A 20,801-nucleotide genomic window follows, 5' to 3' on the forward strand; every position below is an offset into this window, starting at 1 on the left:
CCCCAAGGGTCAGACATGACCTGGTGCTTGCACAGGGGATACCTTTACCTTTACCTTTATACTTACATATTTATTTAATTTATGCCATTTATCTATAATGTGCACCTGAAAGAGCATATATCCTCCTCCATTTTATCCTCACAACAACCTTTTGAGGAAGGTTAGGCTGAGTGTATGTGACTGGCTCAAGGTCACTCGAGTCTCCATGGCATAATGGGGATCCAAGCTTGGGTCTCCCAGATCATACTTTGAAATGCTACCTACTACACCACTTTGGCTTTTGTTGGGCAGCTGCTGTTGAATGGTAGCAAGCAGCCAAATCTGGAAGAGTCATTTCAAGTTGCATGGTAGTATTTTATCCAATGGTTGCTGCAGTCCCTTTTTACTGGCAGAAACTAAGTGGTGAAGTCTGGTAGTATTTTTGTGTTTGCCTAGCAACACCTGTGTAGGTTTATTTATAGTTTATTTAGATATACGTATACCCTATTTTTTGCACCATTGGTGTCCTAAAATGGCTTACATCATCAATGTGCAGCAATCTTAACATGAAGAGTTCTGGGTCTCCTGCTGCACATTCATCAGCAGTTACACATACTTCTGTATCCCTTACAAGTAATTATCAATGTATCTAATTCTCAACCTCATCCCATCTGTGCATACTTAAATCAGAAGACTGGAGCTATGGACCCAATATTTCTAAAAGATAGCTTAAAAATCTGATTTTTTAAAATCACTGTTGAGTTAAAACCCTTCAAAATTATAGGAGTAGTGCTTGTACCTTTATATTTTACATATTTAAGTAATGGTTAATGGGGGGACTGTTTCTAGCAGGGGGAAAAAAGCATATTTGTGCATTGCTAGGTTAGTCTGATACTGAAAAACATGCCCCCCTGCCAGCCCAAAGCATGAGACTTGAAACATATATTCACCAAAGAAAGATATTTAGTATCAATCCCTGGCTGGGTTGCCTAACAATGTAGCAGATCTTTGTATTACTGATTTCTCTCTTCCACAGTGCAGCAGGGTCATACATAGAGCTGAAAGCTATTCAGGTGTCTAAGCCTCACTTTCCAGAGTGATTGATTAAACCTCAGTTTCTCTCAGACAGGTACATAATGTAATCAGTGATGATAAATGATGGGCCCTTTATGTAGTTATGTCATCTCTGTTCGTTTTTTTTAATAGTGCTTATGAATTACCTTGGGTTTGTCATTTTAAAAAATTACCATTATATATTATATCATGGCAACAAGGTTTTCTTTAAGTGCAGGTTTCATAAACACAGGGTTTTTGTTGAACATTTTCTCCTATCTGCGCCTAATGGGCGATGGTGATTTTTCTGTGGACTTCCGGGGCCTGTTGTCATTGGCCAGGGGTGGGTAGCGGGGAGGAAATAGTTAGGTCTTCCGCCATTGCTGTTGATGGATATTGTTGTTTGTGTTTTATGTGATTTTATGTTTTTATCGTAATGGTCCTTGTGGACCTCATTGTGAATCACCACAAGCTGACTGTTCAGCAATGTTGGTCGATAAATACAAGCGTAAATAAATACAAACCAAAATAACTTAGTTCTAAGCATAATAGTTATTTTAAAGGCTCTTATAGAATTGGAAGGCTTCCCTCCCTCCCAGGGAATCCATTGGAACATCAAGGGAAATTACATCCACCCTAAAAAGGATACCCCTCCTTAACATTTAAGGTTTAATGTTTAACTTTTAATATTTATTTATTGTTTATTTATTCGAATTTTATATCGCCCTTCCATACGGCTCAGGGTGGTTTACATACAATGAACAACCTAACACATAACATAGTCAAATACATCAACAATAATCCAACAGTGATTCTGAACAACACAATTTCAATGGTCTTAAACAACAACAGTATAGCAGGAATGGTAACTTAGATAAGGCCCCCCAGAGAGGTCAGATTGGTTCAGTTCATGGAGGGGATGTCTGAGGAGGACCTGTGGATGTTATTTGGGTTTGGTCAGTCTCAGACAAATGCCTGGTGGAGGAGCTCCCGTTTGCAGACCCTGTGGAATTGTGAGAGTTCAGGCAGGGCCCTGATATCTTCCATCAGGTGGGGGCCAGGACAGAAAAAGCTCTGGTGCTTGTTTGGGGCCAGGGATCACCAGCCAGTTGGCAGTGGTGAAGCATAATGCTCTTTTGGGGGTATAGGCAGAAAGACAGTTTCTCAGGTACACTGGGCCCAGACCATGTATGTCCTTGAAGGTAAGAACCAAAACCTTAAGCCTAATCCAGAATTCAATTGGGAGCCAGCTGAGTTGTTGAACTATAGGCTGGATATAGGATCTCTATGGTGTATTAGTGAGGATCCTGGCCACTGCATTCTGAACCACATGAAGTTTTTTGGATCATGGATAAGGGTAGGCCTGCATAGAGCAAGTAACAGAAGTCCAGTCTAGAGGTGACAGTTGCATGGATCACTGTGGCTAGGTGTTCTCGTGCCAAGCTAATAGCTTGGCTTGGCACAGATGGTAGAAGGCCTGCTGCACTACTTGCATGACCTGTGCTTCCATGGAGAGGGAAATGTCGAGGATCACACCCAGGTTTCTGATGGAGTGGGCTACTGCTAGATGGACTCCGTCCAGGTTGGGTAGGTGCACTTCCTCGCTTGGTCCCTTCTTACCCAGCCACAGGACCTCTGTTTTTGAAGTGTTGAGCTTCAGACGATTCTGCTGGAGTCATTTAATCACTGCTTCCAGGTATCTGGCTAAGGTTTCTGGGGGGGAATTGGGGCAGTCATCCATCAGGAGGAAGAACTAGGTGTCATCTGCATATTGGTGGCAACCCAGCCAAAACCTCCATACCAGTTGAGCAAGAGGGTGCATGGAGATGTTAAATAAAATAGGAGACAGGACTGCTCCCTGTGGGACTCCACATGTGAGCTCATGATGGTTAGATACTCTCTCTCCTATTTCAACCCTCTGTCCGCAACCCTGGAGGAAGGAGATCAGCCATTTGAGATTAATTTGTTGACGGATGGCCAGATTTTGTATCATTTTTAATGTAAAATGTGATTTTAAAGCTTATTGTATGTATACGAATTGATGGTACCTGCCCTGAGCCTTATAGGAAGCATGGGGTACAATAACAACAACAACAGCAGTACATTATTTTGCTTTTAAAATAGACATTTACATATGTACTGTTCTATTAAATTAGTTATACCTATGAATTCATAGCATCATTAGATTGTATACATATGACCAATTTACTAGCACATGGCAGATTTTCTACCAACTGTATTATTACAAATGTGGTGAAATTTGTTTCCTGCTGCACATTCTTATGAGTGCTAAGGACTGATTGTGCTATGTGCAATAAAACAGGACTCCAGTGAAGCCTTAAAGAATGATAACATCTATTTAAATATGAAATTTTGTGAGTCATGGTTTACCTTTCCAGAATGGAGAGAGTTAAATCACAGTTTGCCTTCAGTGGTTTTCAAATTTCACAATGCCAGGTATTGTTCCTGTCCTTTGAAACATTTAAACATCGGAATTTAATATAAGCATTGGTACACCTATGTATTTTAAATTTATGGATAAACTGTAGCCTGGTACCTCAGAAGTTACAGCTGTATGTAGTACTGTGATGAGTGTTGGTTCAGGTAGGTATATAAACAGTTATTTTTTTTAAAAAAATTAATGTTAATAATCATTGATTCTCTATATTCACACATTTGCAGAGTCATCTTTCTTTTTCAAAGCAAATTTCATTTGAATAAGAACATACAAGGTAAACACATATAGATAATCTAAATTGTACACAATACAGATTTGTATTAATTTCCTATTCAGCTTCTTACCTTTTAACACAAAGAACCAGGAAGGAAAGGAAGGAGAGGTAGATCTGTCATCTTTAGAAACAGAATGAGGCAGTGGCTAGAGGCTGGACAATAACAACCACGGAATAGTTCCAAAATAACCAACTCATTTTAAGTGAATGGTAGACTGTGTGGCAGCATTACTGTTTAATTGTGGATTTCTTGTAGCAAGATGTCAGTTAGGACTACCGTTGAGGGGTGATAAATGTTATATGATATATTTTATGCTCTATTTGCTAGGTACCCAGAGCCTTATACAGCTCACTTCCTGCCAGGCAGTGATCCAGAATTTGCAGTATCACCTCAAGCTGGAGAGCTTCTTCCAGTTGACACAGCAGGAACTCTCATCACGATTGGATTCAAGCCTAATATGTACAGCAAGAAGCACAGAGCAACTCTAGTAATACAGGTAAGTCCTAATAGTGGATGAATGTAAAGATTTTCTTCCTATAATAAATGCTATGGGTTCACTTTGCTATAAAAAAAATCACCCCCCCCCCAAAAAAAAAGAATATTTTACCTTGGTTGCATCATGCTTTCTTCCTTGTAGTAATTTAAAAAGTATATACTCAGTGATTCGAAAATAAATGCATTAATTTTCAAATAAATGAAAGGAATATGAAAAAAAAACCCTGCTGCTACTTATGCCACATTTTCTTGTGCTCCCGTAGTCCCTTTTGACCCCTGTCAAATATATTTTCATGGCCACTGCAAATGTAGATTAATAAACACAAGCTGAATCACTGCAATGGTGATTTTCTTTCTTTGATTGCGCACAGAGAGGATTTAAGCAAAGAGTTTATAACTTGACCTATCAACTTTCAGAACCATTAAAGTCTCTCTCTAATACAGTCTCCTCTTCTGAAAAGTTATCTAGTTGCTTCATCTGTAATCTGAAAAAATTTAGACAGATTTTGTTGAGGTCCATACTCGACATATATACAGGGGGGAAAAAACTGTTTCAAATTTGGCTGGAATCTGAATCACCCAAACGACCCTTCATTGTTTCAGATTTGGCCTTTCGCTCCCCCAAATCTCTACTGCTTGAGAAAGCAAGGGGATGGATTGAAAGGGCAAACCAAGCAGCTGATGTGTCATCATCAGCTTCTGGGTGGGCCCTTTAAATGCCTCCTCCCCTCCAGCCTTCTCTGGTAGTGAAGATTGGTCTCCACTGCAAGCATGCTGTCTCTCTCCCTTGCCTTCTGAGGGGCTGAGAAAGCAGAGGGGGGAGGCATTTAAAGGGCATGCCAAGTAGCTGATGTCATCACCAGCTGCTTGTCATGCTCTCTTCCCTTTGATCCTTCCTTTAAACTGGCCAAAGTGTGCTCAAATCACCAAATTTTGATTCGGCCACTGTTGATTCAGCTCATTTGAAGTGCAGGAATGGGTGATTTGGCTCAGATAGATGGGAAAAGTACCTGAATCAGCATCAATTTGGGTACTTTTTGGCTTATCTAGACTGAATTCCCCATCCCTAATTCAAACACATTCATAGAAGTATAGCAATTACTTGCCACCTGGCATTTTAACATTAAATATCTACCATTTGCGTCCTTAAACACAGTATTAGGGTTTCTCGGCATAATAGTCATCCTTTCCTTCTTTCAAGTTTTACATGCCATAAATGTTGTACCAACATTCATTTAAAAAATATTTCAGATTGCCTTTTTAATATGAATTTCTTGAAGGAAAAATACATCTGCTTTCTCTCTTAATCAAACATGTAACTTTCCTTCGTTTAACAGGTTCATTGCACTATTTGTAACATAAATCCTTACAATTTTTCCTTCTTAAATTTGGGCCCGATAGGTTTCTTTTTTCTTTTCTTTTTTTTCTTAGACTCAGAGTGTGTTGGCTTGTCTTCCTCCAGTGTTGCAGGATCTACCCAGATGAATATCACTGTACTTCTGTCCTACTTGTATAATTTGTTTTTGATGGTGCTGGTAGCCTGTGGCGTGGTGTGCTTTAGAATAGCACATGAACACTTTTCCTAGTGCAATGAATCTGATAATTCTGGTTTTCTAAACCAAGGTTATCATGCTAATAGGTGGTGTCACAAAATCACAAATATTTCCTAGGGAAGAGAATTTAAGGGCTGCTGACTGAGAATGGGAAAGAACTGACTCATGAACTAAAGTTCATAATGACTTTGGTCCAGTTTGGGAATCACAAAGTAATGATTATAAACTTAAGAACTGCCACAAACTTTCACAAATGTTGATACAGTTTGTGGCAGTTCATGAAGAAAAGAAAGCAGGGGTTGAAATGGCTCCAAGCCATTTAATCTCCTGCTTTTTGCTTGCTGCTGCTTTTGACAGGTAGCAGAAAGTAGGGGTTGAAATGCTTTCCAAATCAGTATGAACCAGTTCACGTGACAAACCAGCATATCAGTTCATATTTTTGGTTCAGCCATAAACTACAAACTAAACCACAAAAATGTAGTTCATGCCCATCCCTACTGCTGATGTCTGTGGACACGTTATCACCTGTGAGTGATAGTAGACTGTTGGAATAGGGAGAAGTGGTTTGAGGCCCTAGAGGTCATTTGATGGGTGATGTGTTAATTTGGTCAGAGTTATGGTAAATAGCTAGTAACTTCTAGCAAGTGACTTCCTTCAATAGCATACAGATTCTGTTTGTTACGTAAATATGGTAACTCTTTTGAATACACTTTTATTAATGTCCATCTTTTATATAAAATCAGTAATGTAAGTTAATCCTTAATTAAATCAGTTAATCGGCTCAGTGTTCTTCTCCCAAGCCAAGAAGCTTTTAGTACAAGAAAATACAGATAAAATTGTCATATTTTAATACTGTCTACTTGGCCTCTCCCCAAATACACAGATGACCGATTCCAACATTTCTGAGCTAGGCACATGTTTTCCACCTATACCTACTGCATTATGTGTTATGTGTAATTTTTTTACTTTGGTAAATAAGAAGAAGAAGAAGAAGAAGAGTTGGTTCTTATATGCCGCTTTTCCCTACCCGAAGGAGGCTCAAAGCGGCTTACAGTCGCCTTCCCATTCCTCTCCCCACAACAGACACCCTGTGGGGTGGGTGAGGCTGAGAGAGCGCTGATATTACTGCTCGGTCAGAACAGTTTTATCAGTGCCGTGGCGAGCCCAAAGTCACCCAGCTGGCTGCATGTGGGGGAGCGCAGAATCGAACCTGGCATGCCAGATTAGAAGTCCGCACTCCTAACCACTACACCAAACTGGCTCTCAATAAGGCCCTGAATTCAAATGCAATTGTTAGTTTCTCTAAATGGGACCTGGAAATCCTCCAGAATTATAGCTTGTCTCCATACTATGGTTCCCATGGAGAAAATGGATGTTTTGGAGGTCCTCCTCAGGCTCCAGGGATCTCCAAAACTGGATTGGCAACCCTACCGCATTCCCCACCAGTGATCAAGTGTCTACCCTATTTTCATGAGACAGGGGAGACCTAGGCTCCTAGAAAAGTTCTAGGGCTTTATTTGTTTGTTTTTATTTATTATTTGATTTATTACCTGCCACTCCCAGACTGGTTGGCTCATGGCAAGTTACAAGTAAGATCCTCAGAAAAAAAGAATAAAAAACCCATCCCTTAAAACATTATTGTCAGTGGCGGCAAATCTAAGCCCCCTGCCCCCTTTTCACTATCCATAACTCAGCAGACCTCTCCCCAACCTCTCCCCAGTCCAGGGATGGAGGGCAGGAGCTGCAGGGGCAGGGCCAATCAGGGCAAAGCTGACTGCAACCTGATTGGCCCTATTCTAACTTGGACAGCCGGACATGCCCCACCCCCCAGGATGTTTCATAAATATATAGAGGAGCAACAATGGATAAGGATATGGGAAAGGAAGTGATTGATGTTTTTGTAGCATATTTGAGTCTGACATTCTAGTAGCAGGATGTGGGTAATTTTTATGTCACCCACCTTCTGTTTTCTGTGTAATAACATCTAGGGAAACTGATTATAAACAACAACTGTATAACCATTTGGGAAGAGACACCATGTGGTGTGAAACCAAGTGATGAACAATTTGTTTGAAATTCTATAATTTATGGGAGATGGGAAGTACAAGTGTTTCCATTTATACTCTTGTATAGCATTATATTTTGGTTTGTTGGAATTATTGTTGAGAAACATCAGGCAAGATGAGAGAATAGGAGGATTTAAGATTAGGAAAGAAGCACATCAGTCCATTTATACCTCTTGTGTAATGCTTCAAGTACAGAATGTTATTTTTTTCTTCAAAGATATGAAACTTAAACTCCAAATACAAGGAAGGCATATGTATCACATTGAAATGGAGAGTCACTGGTAACCACTTAGGGTGTTCCAAAAGAAATGGAAGTAGGATAAGCCTAGCTTCTCATCCTCCCATGCCAGTCAGTCAGTCAGTAGCCTTTTATTGGCATAAAATATGTATAAGACATTTAAAAATAGGGTTATCCTCCCATGCAATATGAAACGCTGAAGACACTGCACAGTATGTACTTGAATTAACAGCACATGTTCTCTCTTCTTCAGATGTCATTTAGCGGTTATTTATAATCCATTTGTCCTAGAATATTAGGAAATCAACGGGGCTTGTATCTCACATTGGTCGAAATGTATTCTCTTCACCACTGCCCTATGCCCTGCTTCACAGAGGAATATGGGACACAACAGCAAAGTGGGCCCACTTAGAACAAGAATGGTGCTGAGCATTGAATGGCTTTGGATACTTACACAAATGATTGTTTTATGAGTTTTTCTGTTCCTGCCATGTCTAACCCCCTGGAAAGGGCCACCTGTTGCATATAGCACTGTACGAAGATGCCGTACCTAAAAACCCTAGGAGAAGAATCCGTTTTCTGGGCCATTTTTGCTTAAAACTGACTGCATGTCCCAGCTGAACATTTATTCCATCATTATTCCAATTGCCAGCTGAACATTTATTCCATCATTTAAAAATGGGTTCAATAAAGACATTTTAAAAATATTTATTGCTAGGAAATAGTGGCTTAATAGCCCATGTGTTCTCTCATTTTCTGGCCCATGCTTTTTTCTCTTCTCTGAAATTACTTCTTCAGAATTCCAGTTCCCTCGTGACCTATTTAGCCTTGAGTGTAACAAAAATGAACTAATGTCAGGCACAAAGGAGCCCTCGGACACAACACATCAGTAAAGAAAGCAAGCAACAAAGACAGCCGTGTTTTTCCATATCTTTACAAGGCTGAAGAAACTGTCACAGTGAAAGTCAGAGTCAAAGGTCACCAGACTGGCAGGTATCCATGAGACAGGCTTCTGTCACTGGGTACATGAGGGCCTGAGAGCACTGGGCCATGGAGGTCGTGCTTCCACCATTTCAAAGTACTGGGATTTCACACAGGTTCTTCAATTGTTCCTATACTTCAGACCTTGTATAAATATAACGAATGAACATCATGGACTTCAGTGCCTTCAATATTGCAGTTATATCTAGGTCATTTGAAAGGCTGGTCTTATGTTCTCCTTTTGTAGCCATCTTTGTTGACAGCTAGATATTGATTGGAAGAACTAAATACAAGAAAAGAATAATGTATTGAGTGGTTGTGACTAATTGCTTGGTAATACTTACTGTAAATGTTCAGAACAGCTGAATAAGGTTTAAAAGGCTACTACACATTTTACTGAAAATAACCTAATGAAACTGTGTCTGCTCTACTCCAAAAGTTTTCAGGATACAACTCTGCTGATAAGGAAATCATGATATAATGACCACCATTTCCATTTCCTCAATAACCTCTCTCCCAACTAAATCTTGCAAGTTTAGCCCTCTTTTCCAGGACTGAAGCCTGGATGGCTGCTGCTTTTCCTGCGACTGACCTGGCATTAGTTGCAGGATTTTAGAGCTTGGTGGGTTGTTGATACGGCTACCAGCATCACTTTGACTGGAAGAAGAGCCAGAATGAGCAACAGAACACACTTGTCTGTTTCCCTTGCCTGGCCTGCTTTTCCTCCACCACCGTATCTACCCCCACCCAACACACTGTGAAGTGTGGTACCATCTCTCACCCAAAGGGGTGCATTCTACCCCAAAGCACATTGCTCCTACCAGCAGCAAAGAAATCAACGAATCAATAGACAGCAAAGTAAAAACACACCTGCAGCTAATATTCACTAAACAAAAATCCTGAAAACTGCCTAAATGTTGTTTTTGCCATTCTCATAAAGAAAAGAACCCGCAGATATAATCAAAATGAGATGTTAGGAAAATAGATGAGTATGTCAGGGAAAACAAGAAGAATCCCCAGAAGCACCTAGAAGGAAGCTAAACTAGTATTGTGCTGCTGCTTCATGGGGGTGGAAGGGAATAGAAGCACCAGTGTTGAAAGGCAGCTGAAGCTCTAGAAGCTCCTCCTATGACAGTACTGCTGGAGACTGCAAAGAAAAGACAGCACAAGTGCCCAACCCCTCTTCTTATTTTCTGAGACCCTCCTTGGGTTACATTAGCATGTGTTATTCTCTTGCCAGGCTGCCTTGGAACTGGCTTCTGAGGTTGGTTGGCTTTGGATTCATTGGTTTGATGTTTGTTTGATGGGCTTCCCTCGTTGGTCCATGACTCTGCTTGACTATTGTACATTTGGCTATTGTTGGATTGTTAGACTGATTGATTTATAGACCATTCTTTTCTAGTAGCAGTCTTGGGGCAGTAAACAACATATAAAAACAGTATAAAGGTAAAGGTATCCCCTGTGCAAGCACCGAGTCATGTCTGACCCTTGGGGTGATGTCCTCCAGCGTTTTCATGGCAGACTCAATATGGGGTGGTTTGCCAGTGCCTTCCCCAGTCATTACCGTTTTACCCCCCAGCAGCAAACTGGGTACTCATTTGACCGACCTCGGAAGGATGGAAGGCTGAGTCAACCTTGAGTTGGCTGCTGGGATCGAACTCCCAGCCTCATGAGCAGACAGCTTCAGACAGCATTTCTGCCGCTTACCACTCTGCGCCACAAGAGGCTCATAAAAACAGTATACATGTTGATAAAATATAATCAGTTAAAAACTAGTTTCCGCTTTAAAATATTAAGAATAAAATGCTCCGACAAACTCCCCTAGAGGAAATTAATCCACATTTACATTTCATATTCCTAATTCTGATCTCGCTGTGGGTGGCTCGCTTGCCGCAGCCCAGGGAAGGGAATGTTCCTTCCCTGCGAGCGGCCAAGGAGGGAGGATGGAAGGTGGAGAGGGAGGGTCACATCAACTCAGGGAGCCGGACTCGCTCCACCCGGCGGCCGGTTTCACAAATGTATAGGAGAACAATGGATAAGGATATTGTACCACCAATTGTTGTAAATATTATTTTTTTAAGGTTTTATGGAGTGCTAAGGGTAAGGGAGATTTTATGGAATGTTTTTATTTATTTATTTATTTATTTATTTATTTATTTATTTATTTATTTATTTATTTACTAGAATTTAAGCCCTCCTGCGCTCGGCTCCCCCAGCAGGCGAATGGAGCAGAGAGTGGGCATGGGTTCTCGCGGCCCTGGGAGCATAGCCGTTGATGTGTAAAGACCATGGGTGCTAGGAAGGGTGGGGTAAAGAGTGTGTCTCCCTTCCTGTCTTCCTGTCTTTCTCAATCTCCTTTCTGTCTGTTTCTCTCTGTCTCTGCGTCCATCTATCACTCTCTCTTCCTTGCTCTCTGTCTTTCTGTCTGCCTTCCTCCTATCCTTCTACCCAGTGACCCACCCGTCGCTGCATCTCCTTTGTCTCTCCCATCTATGGCTGCAGAATTGTTTTAGCTCCGTCAGGGCCCTGATTTCCTCTGGGAGCTCTTTCCACCAGGTGAGGACCAGGACAGAGAAGGCTCTGGCCCGGGTTGAGGCTAGGCGGGCTTCTTTAGGGCCAGGGATAATTAGCCAGTTGGTGGCAGTGGAGCGTAAAGCTCTTTGACGGGCATAGGCAGAGAGGCATTCCCTCAGGTATACTGGGCCTTGACTGTGTATGGCCTTAATTCTGGCAATTACCAGAACTATTAGCCTGATCTGGAATTCAACTGGTTTGGATACTCTGTAAGCTGCCGTGAGCCAGCTGTGCTGGGAGTGGTGGGATAGAAGTATAATAAATAAATAAATCATATGCCTGGTGGAAGAGTACCATTTTACATGCCCTTCAGAACTTTGATAGATCTGATAAGGCCCAGATCTCTACTGGCAGCTTGTTCCACCTGGCTCTGGTTAGGCCAATTGCACTTCCTTGGGGCCAGGGACCACCAATAAGTTGGAATTAGCAGAGTGTAACACTCTTTGGGGGACATATTCAGAGATATGGTCCCTTGGATATGCAGGGCCAGAATTGCATAAGGCCTTGAAGGTAAGAACCAACACCTTGAACCTGATCCAGAACTCAACTGGCAGCCTTTGGAGAACAGGTCAAATATAGGCTTTCCATGGGGTCCTCAATTGGCTTTCACTGTGGGAAACAATGGAGACAAGTAGGAAGGCTGGGAGTGTCTTTTTCGGGGACCTGTAGTATTGGACCTCGTAATCCAATTCACTTGAAACTTAGGAAGTCTTTAATGGCCAGGCAATACTCAGTTCCAAACCATTTTGGTGCTATTGGATAGAAAAATCATCACTCAGGCCCCCTAGAAAGAGTACCCCCATAAGGAATAACAGGCAACCAAAGTTTTGGAATTAAAGAATACCCAAATCAGAAGGTCGAAACAATATGGCACCCAAATATCAGAATGGAACTCATTACACAAATATGTAGGTGTATCTTGATTTTCTCTCAATTGCTAAAATGTTAAAGCAGACTTTGCATTGCCAATATGTAATAATTGCATAGCTGAGGAGCTGAGTCCTATATATGTTATTCATATTAGAGATAAGGCTGTGTATTCTTAAAGCTTATAATGCATGGGTTATTAAAAGCTGTATATTTCTAGCTTTTATGTAAAATAGCTATTTTTACACACAGATATTATAAGCATTAGATTTAAAGCAGCATAACATTTCTTTTTCGAATTGTTAACTACAAATACTTACAATAAATTGAATGAAAAGAACATACATATTTAAAGCAGATGCAGTTGAACCACATGTAGTAAGCAGCTTGAATGCTTATTACATTGTTAGGTACTGATTATTATACAACTAGCAGTAAAGCCCTTGTATATAACAAATCAACGGGTGCTAGTCACCTGCCCTGCCCCTCCACCACAGGCAGGCCAGCCAGCCAAGGCCTGGAGGGGCCTTAGCGGGCATTTTCAGGGCGGGGAGTCCTGGCAGGGACGTGGCTGTCCCCACTGCCATGGCCAAAAGGCCCACCGAAGCCTCCACAGGGCTCGGTGAGTGTTTTGTGGAGTGGGGGGGGGGAACTGGTGGGGACCTGGCTCCTCCTGCCACTGCAGGGGGGAAGTGCTGGAAGTGCTGGAAGTGCTGGAAGTGCTGGCCCGGCTTCCCCCAGTGCCAGCCACAAAAGGCCCACCGAAGCCTCCAGAGGTTACAGATTGGTCATAATATACAATTTGTGTCATTTTAGTGGCTGAATATTAAGGGCTGAACATGCCCCTTTTACATTTAAGCAAAAAGCTATGTAAGATAAAAAGCAGGAGGGTGAGCATAAGTTCCCTGCTAAATGGTACAGAACATTATAGCATACCAGTAAGAAAGTAGATGAGTCCTGGCTCATGCCAGTCTTAAATGCCCTCTTATGAGGTATGTGATTGTAGGTGATGAAGACAGGCAAAGTGCCACATGAGCTGAACGATGACAGCTGACTAGGAATGGCCAAATCACATGCCTCAAGTATCCTCCAGCCAGCTGCCACTGCTCAGCCTCATGCTGCATCTTACTGGGAGGACCCCTATGACATCCACATTTGAAATGCTGCTACTCAGTTCATGACCATGTCTTTCCTATCCCCTAGTTAGCTGCTGTTCTGCTCATGCAGTGGCATTTCCAGCAATGCCTTTGAAATGCTGCCACTCAGCCAGGTTTCTCAAGTCTTAGGCTTAGCAGAAACCCCTTGCCCCGAGGCTAGTAGCTTGGCTTGGTAGGGAGGAATCCAGAGTCACTCCCAGATTTCTGACAGTCTGTGCAGTGGTTAGCTGCACCCTATCAAGACATCCTCATCTGGCCCTTTCCTTCCCAGCCACAGGACCTCTATCTTTGAGGGGTTCAGCTTCAAGCAACTTCATCTGAGCCATTCCATCACAGTCTCTAGATACCTGGGCAATGACTTCAGACAGCCACTCACCAAACAAAGCTGGGTGTCATCTGCATATTACTGTTTTTCCTTCTTTTATGAGTATGGCTTTAGATTTTCAAAACAAGCTGGTTAGGGAGGTAGCACAAGCTGAATATCTTTTCTGTCCCCTTTTCTTGAATATTCCGCGCTCTTTTAAGTATGGAGGCATACACTAGCATACGGATAGGAGAAGGAGAAGGAGAAGGAGAAGAGTTGGTTATAGGACACAAGATATTAGTGTGGGAACTTTATGAAATGAATATTCAAAACTTTGAAGAGCTGTATGATGCCAATGATACGAACAATGCTTCTGTGCCAGCACAAAGGAGGCCTCTTGCCAACAACATTCAATGTGTCCGTATGCTAAGCTCATTCTAGGTGAGGAGTTTACAGAGTGAAATGATACTCTTAACACAGCTGCTTTCTAGCCATATTCTGGGCCTTTTCGCACGGGGATCTTTGTTGCAAATTGTTTGCGGAATGAAAAATCGCCATTTAAAATAGTGGAATTCGTCGTTATGCATACCTGCCTTTGTAGTGGAATCAGTTGCGTTTTTTAGCGTTTCCCACAGGCTTCCGGTCTCGGCAGAAATCGCTAGAAAGGAAGCGCTATTGCCAAGCTCGTCCCGCCCCTGGCCGTCAAGCAGCCAATGGGCAGCCGTTAGCATGCTCCCAAACAGCCCCTTTCCCTTTAAGAAAGGTTTAAAAAAAAAAAAAAACCGACCCATAGCAACGAATCTAGGTAGATTCGTTGCTACGGAGAGACCCATCCAGCTGCCTAATGTGAGCTGTCGTTTGATTGTATGATCGTTTGCACGCTGCCTCGAGTGATAAAAAAAAAATCCCCCCCCCTTCTCACGGGCCCGATTTTCGGCTGAATTTATGTGTAAAAAATAAAGGGACTTTATTTCAGCAAACGGGCTTTTAAGTGGTTTGTGCTTAGTGACTAAAGGTGAAGGACTGAAGCCAGGGAAGCCTCTAAACAGAAAGAGGCTCGCCGGTGCGTTTATCCCCGCTCGCTCGGAGAAAAAAAAAATGGCGATCGCTTCGCCGGAAGTTTGGAGGAGAGAGCCAGGGGGAGGGACTTTGAAGAACCAGCAACAATGGTAACGCACAGGTCTTTAGCGCTAGTGTTGCAGATTGGTTGCAGGAGTGTATCGCTATCCGGAGGGTGAATCCACTTTTCTGGATTCCCCTGAAAGCGCCACAACGAAGCGCTTTTTGCGGGTCGGTTTCAGGATTGTTGCAGATTGTCTACGACGTCGTGGGTTATGGCAAATTAGTAGCGTTTCCAATTAGCAACCATTGTGCTATTTTGAAGCCGTGCGAAATGGCCCTCTGTGATGACTCTCTTGACCCAAACGGATGGTGAAAGTTGTTGCTGTTTATTTCAAGCCTTCTCATTAATCCCTTGGGTACAAATAAAGCCAGCAGCCCATTTGTTATTTTTGTTAGCTTCCTGCTGTGAAATGGTTTCCTCATAACTGCATCGCAAACTGTTGCACATTAAAAAGAGTTTAGATTACCTAGGGCGCGAGACAGTATGCATATTTTTTAACACTCTCCTCTTAGTACATAAAAATAAAACATTCTGCCTTGGTTTATCATACATAGTAATGTTTCTCTTTCACCATGGTGTTGTTCCAGTAATGTAACTTTTTGAAGCGCTCCCTGCATGGGAACAATGAATGACCTAATTACCTGCTTTGTGGCAGATAGTTGTTGTAAACTTCATAGGAGGAAGCCATGAACTACCGATATTTCTCATTTTTGTTTTCAGACAGCAGGAATGCAATGGATGTATGAGATCAATGGCCTGCCTCCACGGACCACACCGCTTACAGCATCTGCAAAAGTTGTTTGTAGGAATACATATGAGAAATCGACAACGGTGCAACAACGCAACTTTGTACGTGAAAATATGAAGCTGTTATCTACTGGTGTGTCCTCAACGATCAAGGGAGCACCGCTAATTTTAAAAGCAAAATAAAAAAAAATAGGGATTTTTCCTCATTTTAAATAGAAATCATATTTTGTAGAACAAATTGCTAACTGCTTTATAGACATTGGACTGTAAAACAATAAATTCTTTACCAGTTACATCAGGAAAGAAGTAGGGATGGGCAAAAAGAGAACCAGGAAGTAAAATTCATGATTAAGTTTGCCCTGTTTGTGGCTAATGAACTTCCGCGAACTTTTAGAATGTTTCATGGTGGTATGTGGCTAGAGCAGAAAGCAGGGGTTTAAAGAGACTCCAAGTCCTTTTAAACCCCTGCTTTCTGTTCCCTGCAAAAACTGCTGGGGGAGGGGGAGGTGCTCCCTGTCACTCAGCTGCTCTGGGCAGTCCCTTTACACTTTTAAAGGATTGCAGAATACCGCTCCGAAGCAGCTGTACAGTAGGAAGGTACTCACAGCTGTGTAGCAATTTCTAGCTGTCTTTTGCATTCTCTTTAAAGTTTAAAGGGATTGCACATGACAGCCTGAAACAGGTGTACTAGACAGATGCCCAAGAGGTTTTTCAGGCTTTTATGCAAACTCTGTTTAAAAGGCCACAAACAGCACAAACTGGTTCGGTTTGTGAACTAACCTTTCGGTTTAGTTTGTGGCTCGGCTCAGACATGAACCAAACATTTTCCAAATTCCTGCCCTAGTCAGGAATTTAACTGGGTTTCCTGTGTCCTCTTGCAGTGATGATGGTGACCTGTACGTATTTTTATTTAAAACAACACAAAAATAAATAGATAAATCATTAAATAGTACAACTAATGACGTGGAAGTAAAGCACTCTGCAGCAACCCAAATACCATAATACATGCATGACACTGCACTTGTTTTTGTGATAGTAATAGAGGAGAAACAGCATGGGCCAAGTATTGCTGCAGATGTTCATCAGTGCAGCTGAAGTGGGCATGTAAAATCTCACTGGCCAAGTAAAAATCATTTTAATAGCAACTTGATGTATCTCAATGAATATTAGTGTTTTTTTTAATTGTAGCACAGCGTGGAGACATATTTTTTAAAATCCTTGTATTCCTTTCCATTTGGATCCTTTTTGCAAATGATTATTAAGAACCCCCACCCCCATGTTTCATAGATTGGAAACAGCAAGGGCACTTGATAGTGCATGCCCTGCAGGAGACATTTATAACGTTGATGATGTGGAACTGGTGGAAGCAACTGATTTACAGTCTGCTGTGTCAGCTTGGTTGGCAGGAGTGCGGTGAAATTATATGGGTAGCACAAGAACTGTAGAATTCTGCCTTTAGTTATACTAGGAAGAAAAATGAAAAAAGATATTGGAAGGCCCATTTCAGTTTCCCAGTCATGAAGATCACTAGCATCTGGGTCAGTTCCTAACATAATTAGAACATATTCATGTGGTTCTTCTGTACAATTAGAAGCTTTACTGAAATCCGGGTAAACGATATGGAATGTTTTCCCATAATCCAGTAAGCCTAGCAGTTGATCAAAGAAGGAAATGAGGTTGGTCTGGCAGGACCTGTTGGGGACAAATCTGGGCTGACTTTCCCATTTCACTAAGTTGTTCTTCAGATGTCCACAGACTGACATTTTCAAAACCTATTCCACTATCTTCCTTGGGGAGAGGTCAGACTGACTGGCCTGTAGATTCATGAGTCATCCTTCCTCTCTTTTTTTAATGGTGGGAATACCATTTGCCATCCTTCGTACTTTTGGTACATATCCTGTCATCCTAGAGGTCTTGAAGATGATGAACAAAGGCTCTGTAAGTTCTCCAGAAAGTTTTTTAAGCAGTCTTGGGTGCACACTGTCTGACCCAGGGGATCTGTGGAATCCAATGCAGCCAGGCACCTCTCAACAACCTCTCAGTCCATGTCAACCAGCAGCCCAGATACCATGCTTGGCTTACTACCATCTCTACATGAGCCTATTCTCCTCTTCAGGGGGGAAATCAAGACAAAATAAAGATTGAGCTTTTCTGCTTTCTCTCTGTTCTGTCAGAGTATTTCAATTTTCACCCAGAATTCGGCCTGTTTCTCCTTGTGTATGCTCTTCACATATCAAAAGACAGAGGTCCTCTGGCTAGGTTGACACAGCACAGGATAGGTGGTGCATCTGATGGTTCCTGACAGTCCATTGAACACCTTTGATTGCTGTCAGGAGTCTGGGTGTGATTCTGAATACCTTTCTGTCGATGGAGGACCAGATCACAAATGCCATCCACCAGGTGTTTTATCAACTTCACTAGGCATAACAACTTGCACCCTACCTGTCAGTGATTCATGCAACAGTCCCTCCAGATTAGACTACTGTAACTCTATGCAGAGCCACCTTTGAAACTACTCTGGAAACTCCCACTGGTCCAGAATGCAGCCACTTGGTTCCTTACTGGGACCCATGGAGATGACATATTCAACTTGTGCTCTCCCAGCTGCACTGACTTCAGACTGGAAACTGGATCAGGTTCAAGGTTTTGTTGCTAATCTTTAAATCCCTAAGCAGTCTGGGACCCTCATATCTTTAGGATCGACTCTTCTATTGTGCCTCCCAGAAAGCACTGAGATCTAGCAACTGGAATTTGCTCAGAGTCCTTGACCCCAAGAGGTGAAACTGGCCTTTTTGGCCCTGGCCCTGGCCTTAGCTGGGTGATATGCTCTACCTAATGAGATCAGAGCCCTTAACCAGTTCCATAGGGCTTGCAAGATAGAGCTGTTCCACCAGGCCAAAATAGCACCAAGAAGATGCTGGCCTCAACCAGCAGGCACAACTCCAAACACTCCACATGACCCCCAGTACAAGAAGAGGTGGCCATAAAGCTTTTAAAAAGAAGCAAAGCTTTTATTGTTGCAAGAAGAGGTGGTTATAGATCTTTTAAAAAGAAATAAAGTTTTTATTGTTATAGCAAGTAGTAAAAAGATGATTCCCCCCCCCCCTCACATGTGTGTTAATTGAATACTAATCTGTCTTGGAACAAATGTTAGAAATTAAACACTGATTAAGGAGTGGGATGTTGTTCTATTGGTGGGACATCTAATATCCCTTTATAAATTTTCCTTTGTAGACATTAAGCTCCATGTTACAGGACAAATGATAGCCATTAAAGGAGAAGAAGCGCTGTTTTTTTTGTACCCCATTTCCCAAAGGATTCTCAAAGTAGCTTACAATTTCCTACCCTTCATCTCCCTGCAGCAGATACCCTGTGAGGTAGCTGAGGCTGAGAGAACTCTGAGAGAACTGTGACTGGCCCAAGATCAATAAGCTGGATGCATGTGTTGGAATGGAGAATTAAACCCGGTTCTCTAGATCAGAAGCCACCACTCTACACTAAACTTGCTCTCTTTTAGAAAATATTTCGGTGAAATCAAGCCCGGTGATCCCAGTACTCATGTAGCACCACTGCATAGTTTGCCCCTGTTTTTGTGTTTGGTAAAGTATAAACTGAGAAAAGATTTTATTTACTCAAGGTTTATTATTAGGAACCATACTTCATTATATATACCCTATATTGGTACACATATATATGTGTATGCAAATATAAAATTACAAAATTCATCATATGATTGAGATCAAGTTCATATGATGGGGAGGAATCCTTATCTGGGGCCCATGGGGGCCTTTGGCAGCCCTCCTACAGCCTAATTTGGTAAATAAGATAATGTTCTAGCTTGAGTACAGGGTTAACAGCAACACCACAAATCTCTATATGCTCCATTTCCCAGTTATTCCTACAGAATATTTGATTGCACATCTGAATGATGCCAAAAATTAGACTTTTGTTTGTCTATTTCCTTGCCTGAAGTGAGCTAGGAACAAATCAAATATTTCAATATAATCCCAAAAGGTAAACCTAACATTTACTATGAGAAAGATAAACACCAGAGCTGTAGCTTGGTATTTATCTCTCTGTTAGATATTTAATAATTGCATTTTTCCCTGCAGTGACTTTTTGCTCTAAAATAAATGACTGAACAGTATCTTAGTGCTGACACACAGCACAGTTTGTTGTTAATGCAATGTTAACTGCTTTTTAAATAACTCTAAATAAATCTGCTGATCCATAAAAGATTCATCTGAAAGGAATACAATTCATCTTTTGACGCTGATGCTTCTACTGACATGAAACCTATTTGTCTGTGTACAGTCTTCTGTGCAATTATATACTGTTCTGTGGTGTGCAGAATAATTCTCTGGAAAATTCACGGGCTCCAGAATTTGTGCTGAAATGGGCAGTATCCATTTGCTATCCATAGTTTACCTTAATGCAAGACATTGTCATTCCCATAGCAAAACCACGTTTGTAGCAAGGCAGTCTGATGGAGGGGGCAGTCTGATGGAGGGTATCAGTAGCACAGTGTGAAGAACAGTTGGTTTCCTGATAAAGAAGAAGGGAGATACAGAATTCTTCAAAGTGTTCTCTCCCATGCAAGATATTGCTGTGGATCCCATTGGCCACTTCTGCCCATATAGCACAACTTCCTTGTCACTCCATTTCTGCTGCAAGCCAAGGTGCCCCTGAAATGCTTGTCTGGGGGGGGGGGGGGTAGGGTTCCCTGTCTCCCATGACCAGAATGTAGAGGGCATTTTGGGTTGTAGCAGAAAGGAGACAAGAAAGGTATATTCTTTGGGTAGGAATCCTTCCATTATACTGACAACTTGAACATGCCCTTTAATAGTACCCATTTCCACTTAAATTCTGAAAATTCAGAGGCTACTATCCCCAGAGTCTCTGCTCTCTGCCTCAGCAATATCCCTGAAAAT

The 20,801-nt window shown here is 41.9% G+C and overlaps 1 protein-coding gene across 3 annotated transcripts in view; it reads left to right on the forward strand.

The window, feature by feature from the left end:
• CFAP47 (cilia and flagella associated protein 47) overlaps positions 1-20,095 on the forward strand; it is a 277,930-nt gene extending 257,835 nt beyond the window's left edge. For all 3 annotated transcript variants that reach the window (XM_077342939.1, XM_077342940.1, XM_077342941.1), the window contains exons 63-64: positions 4,093-4,261; positions 15,844-20,095. In XM_077342939.1, the coding sequence (XP_077199054.1) occupies positions 4,093-4,261; positions 15,844-16,053 (379 nt within the window). In that variant the 3' untranslated portion in view covers positions 16,054-20,095. The remainder of the gene's footprint in view (positions 1-4,092; positions 4,262-15,843) is intronic.
• The last annotated feature ends 706 nt before the right edge of the window (positions 20,096-20,801 follow it).

This window comes from Paroedura picta, chromosome 6 (genome assembly GCF_049243985.1).
Source record: "Paroedura picta isolate Pp20150507F chromosome 6, Ppicta_v3.0, whole genome shotgun sequence".
Lineage (NCBI taxonomy): Eukaryota > Metazoa > Chordata > Lepidosauria > Squamata > Gekkonidae > Paroedura > Paroedura picta.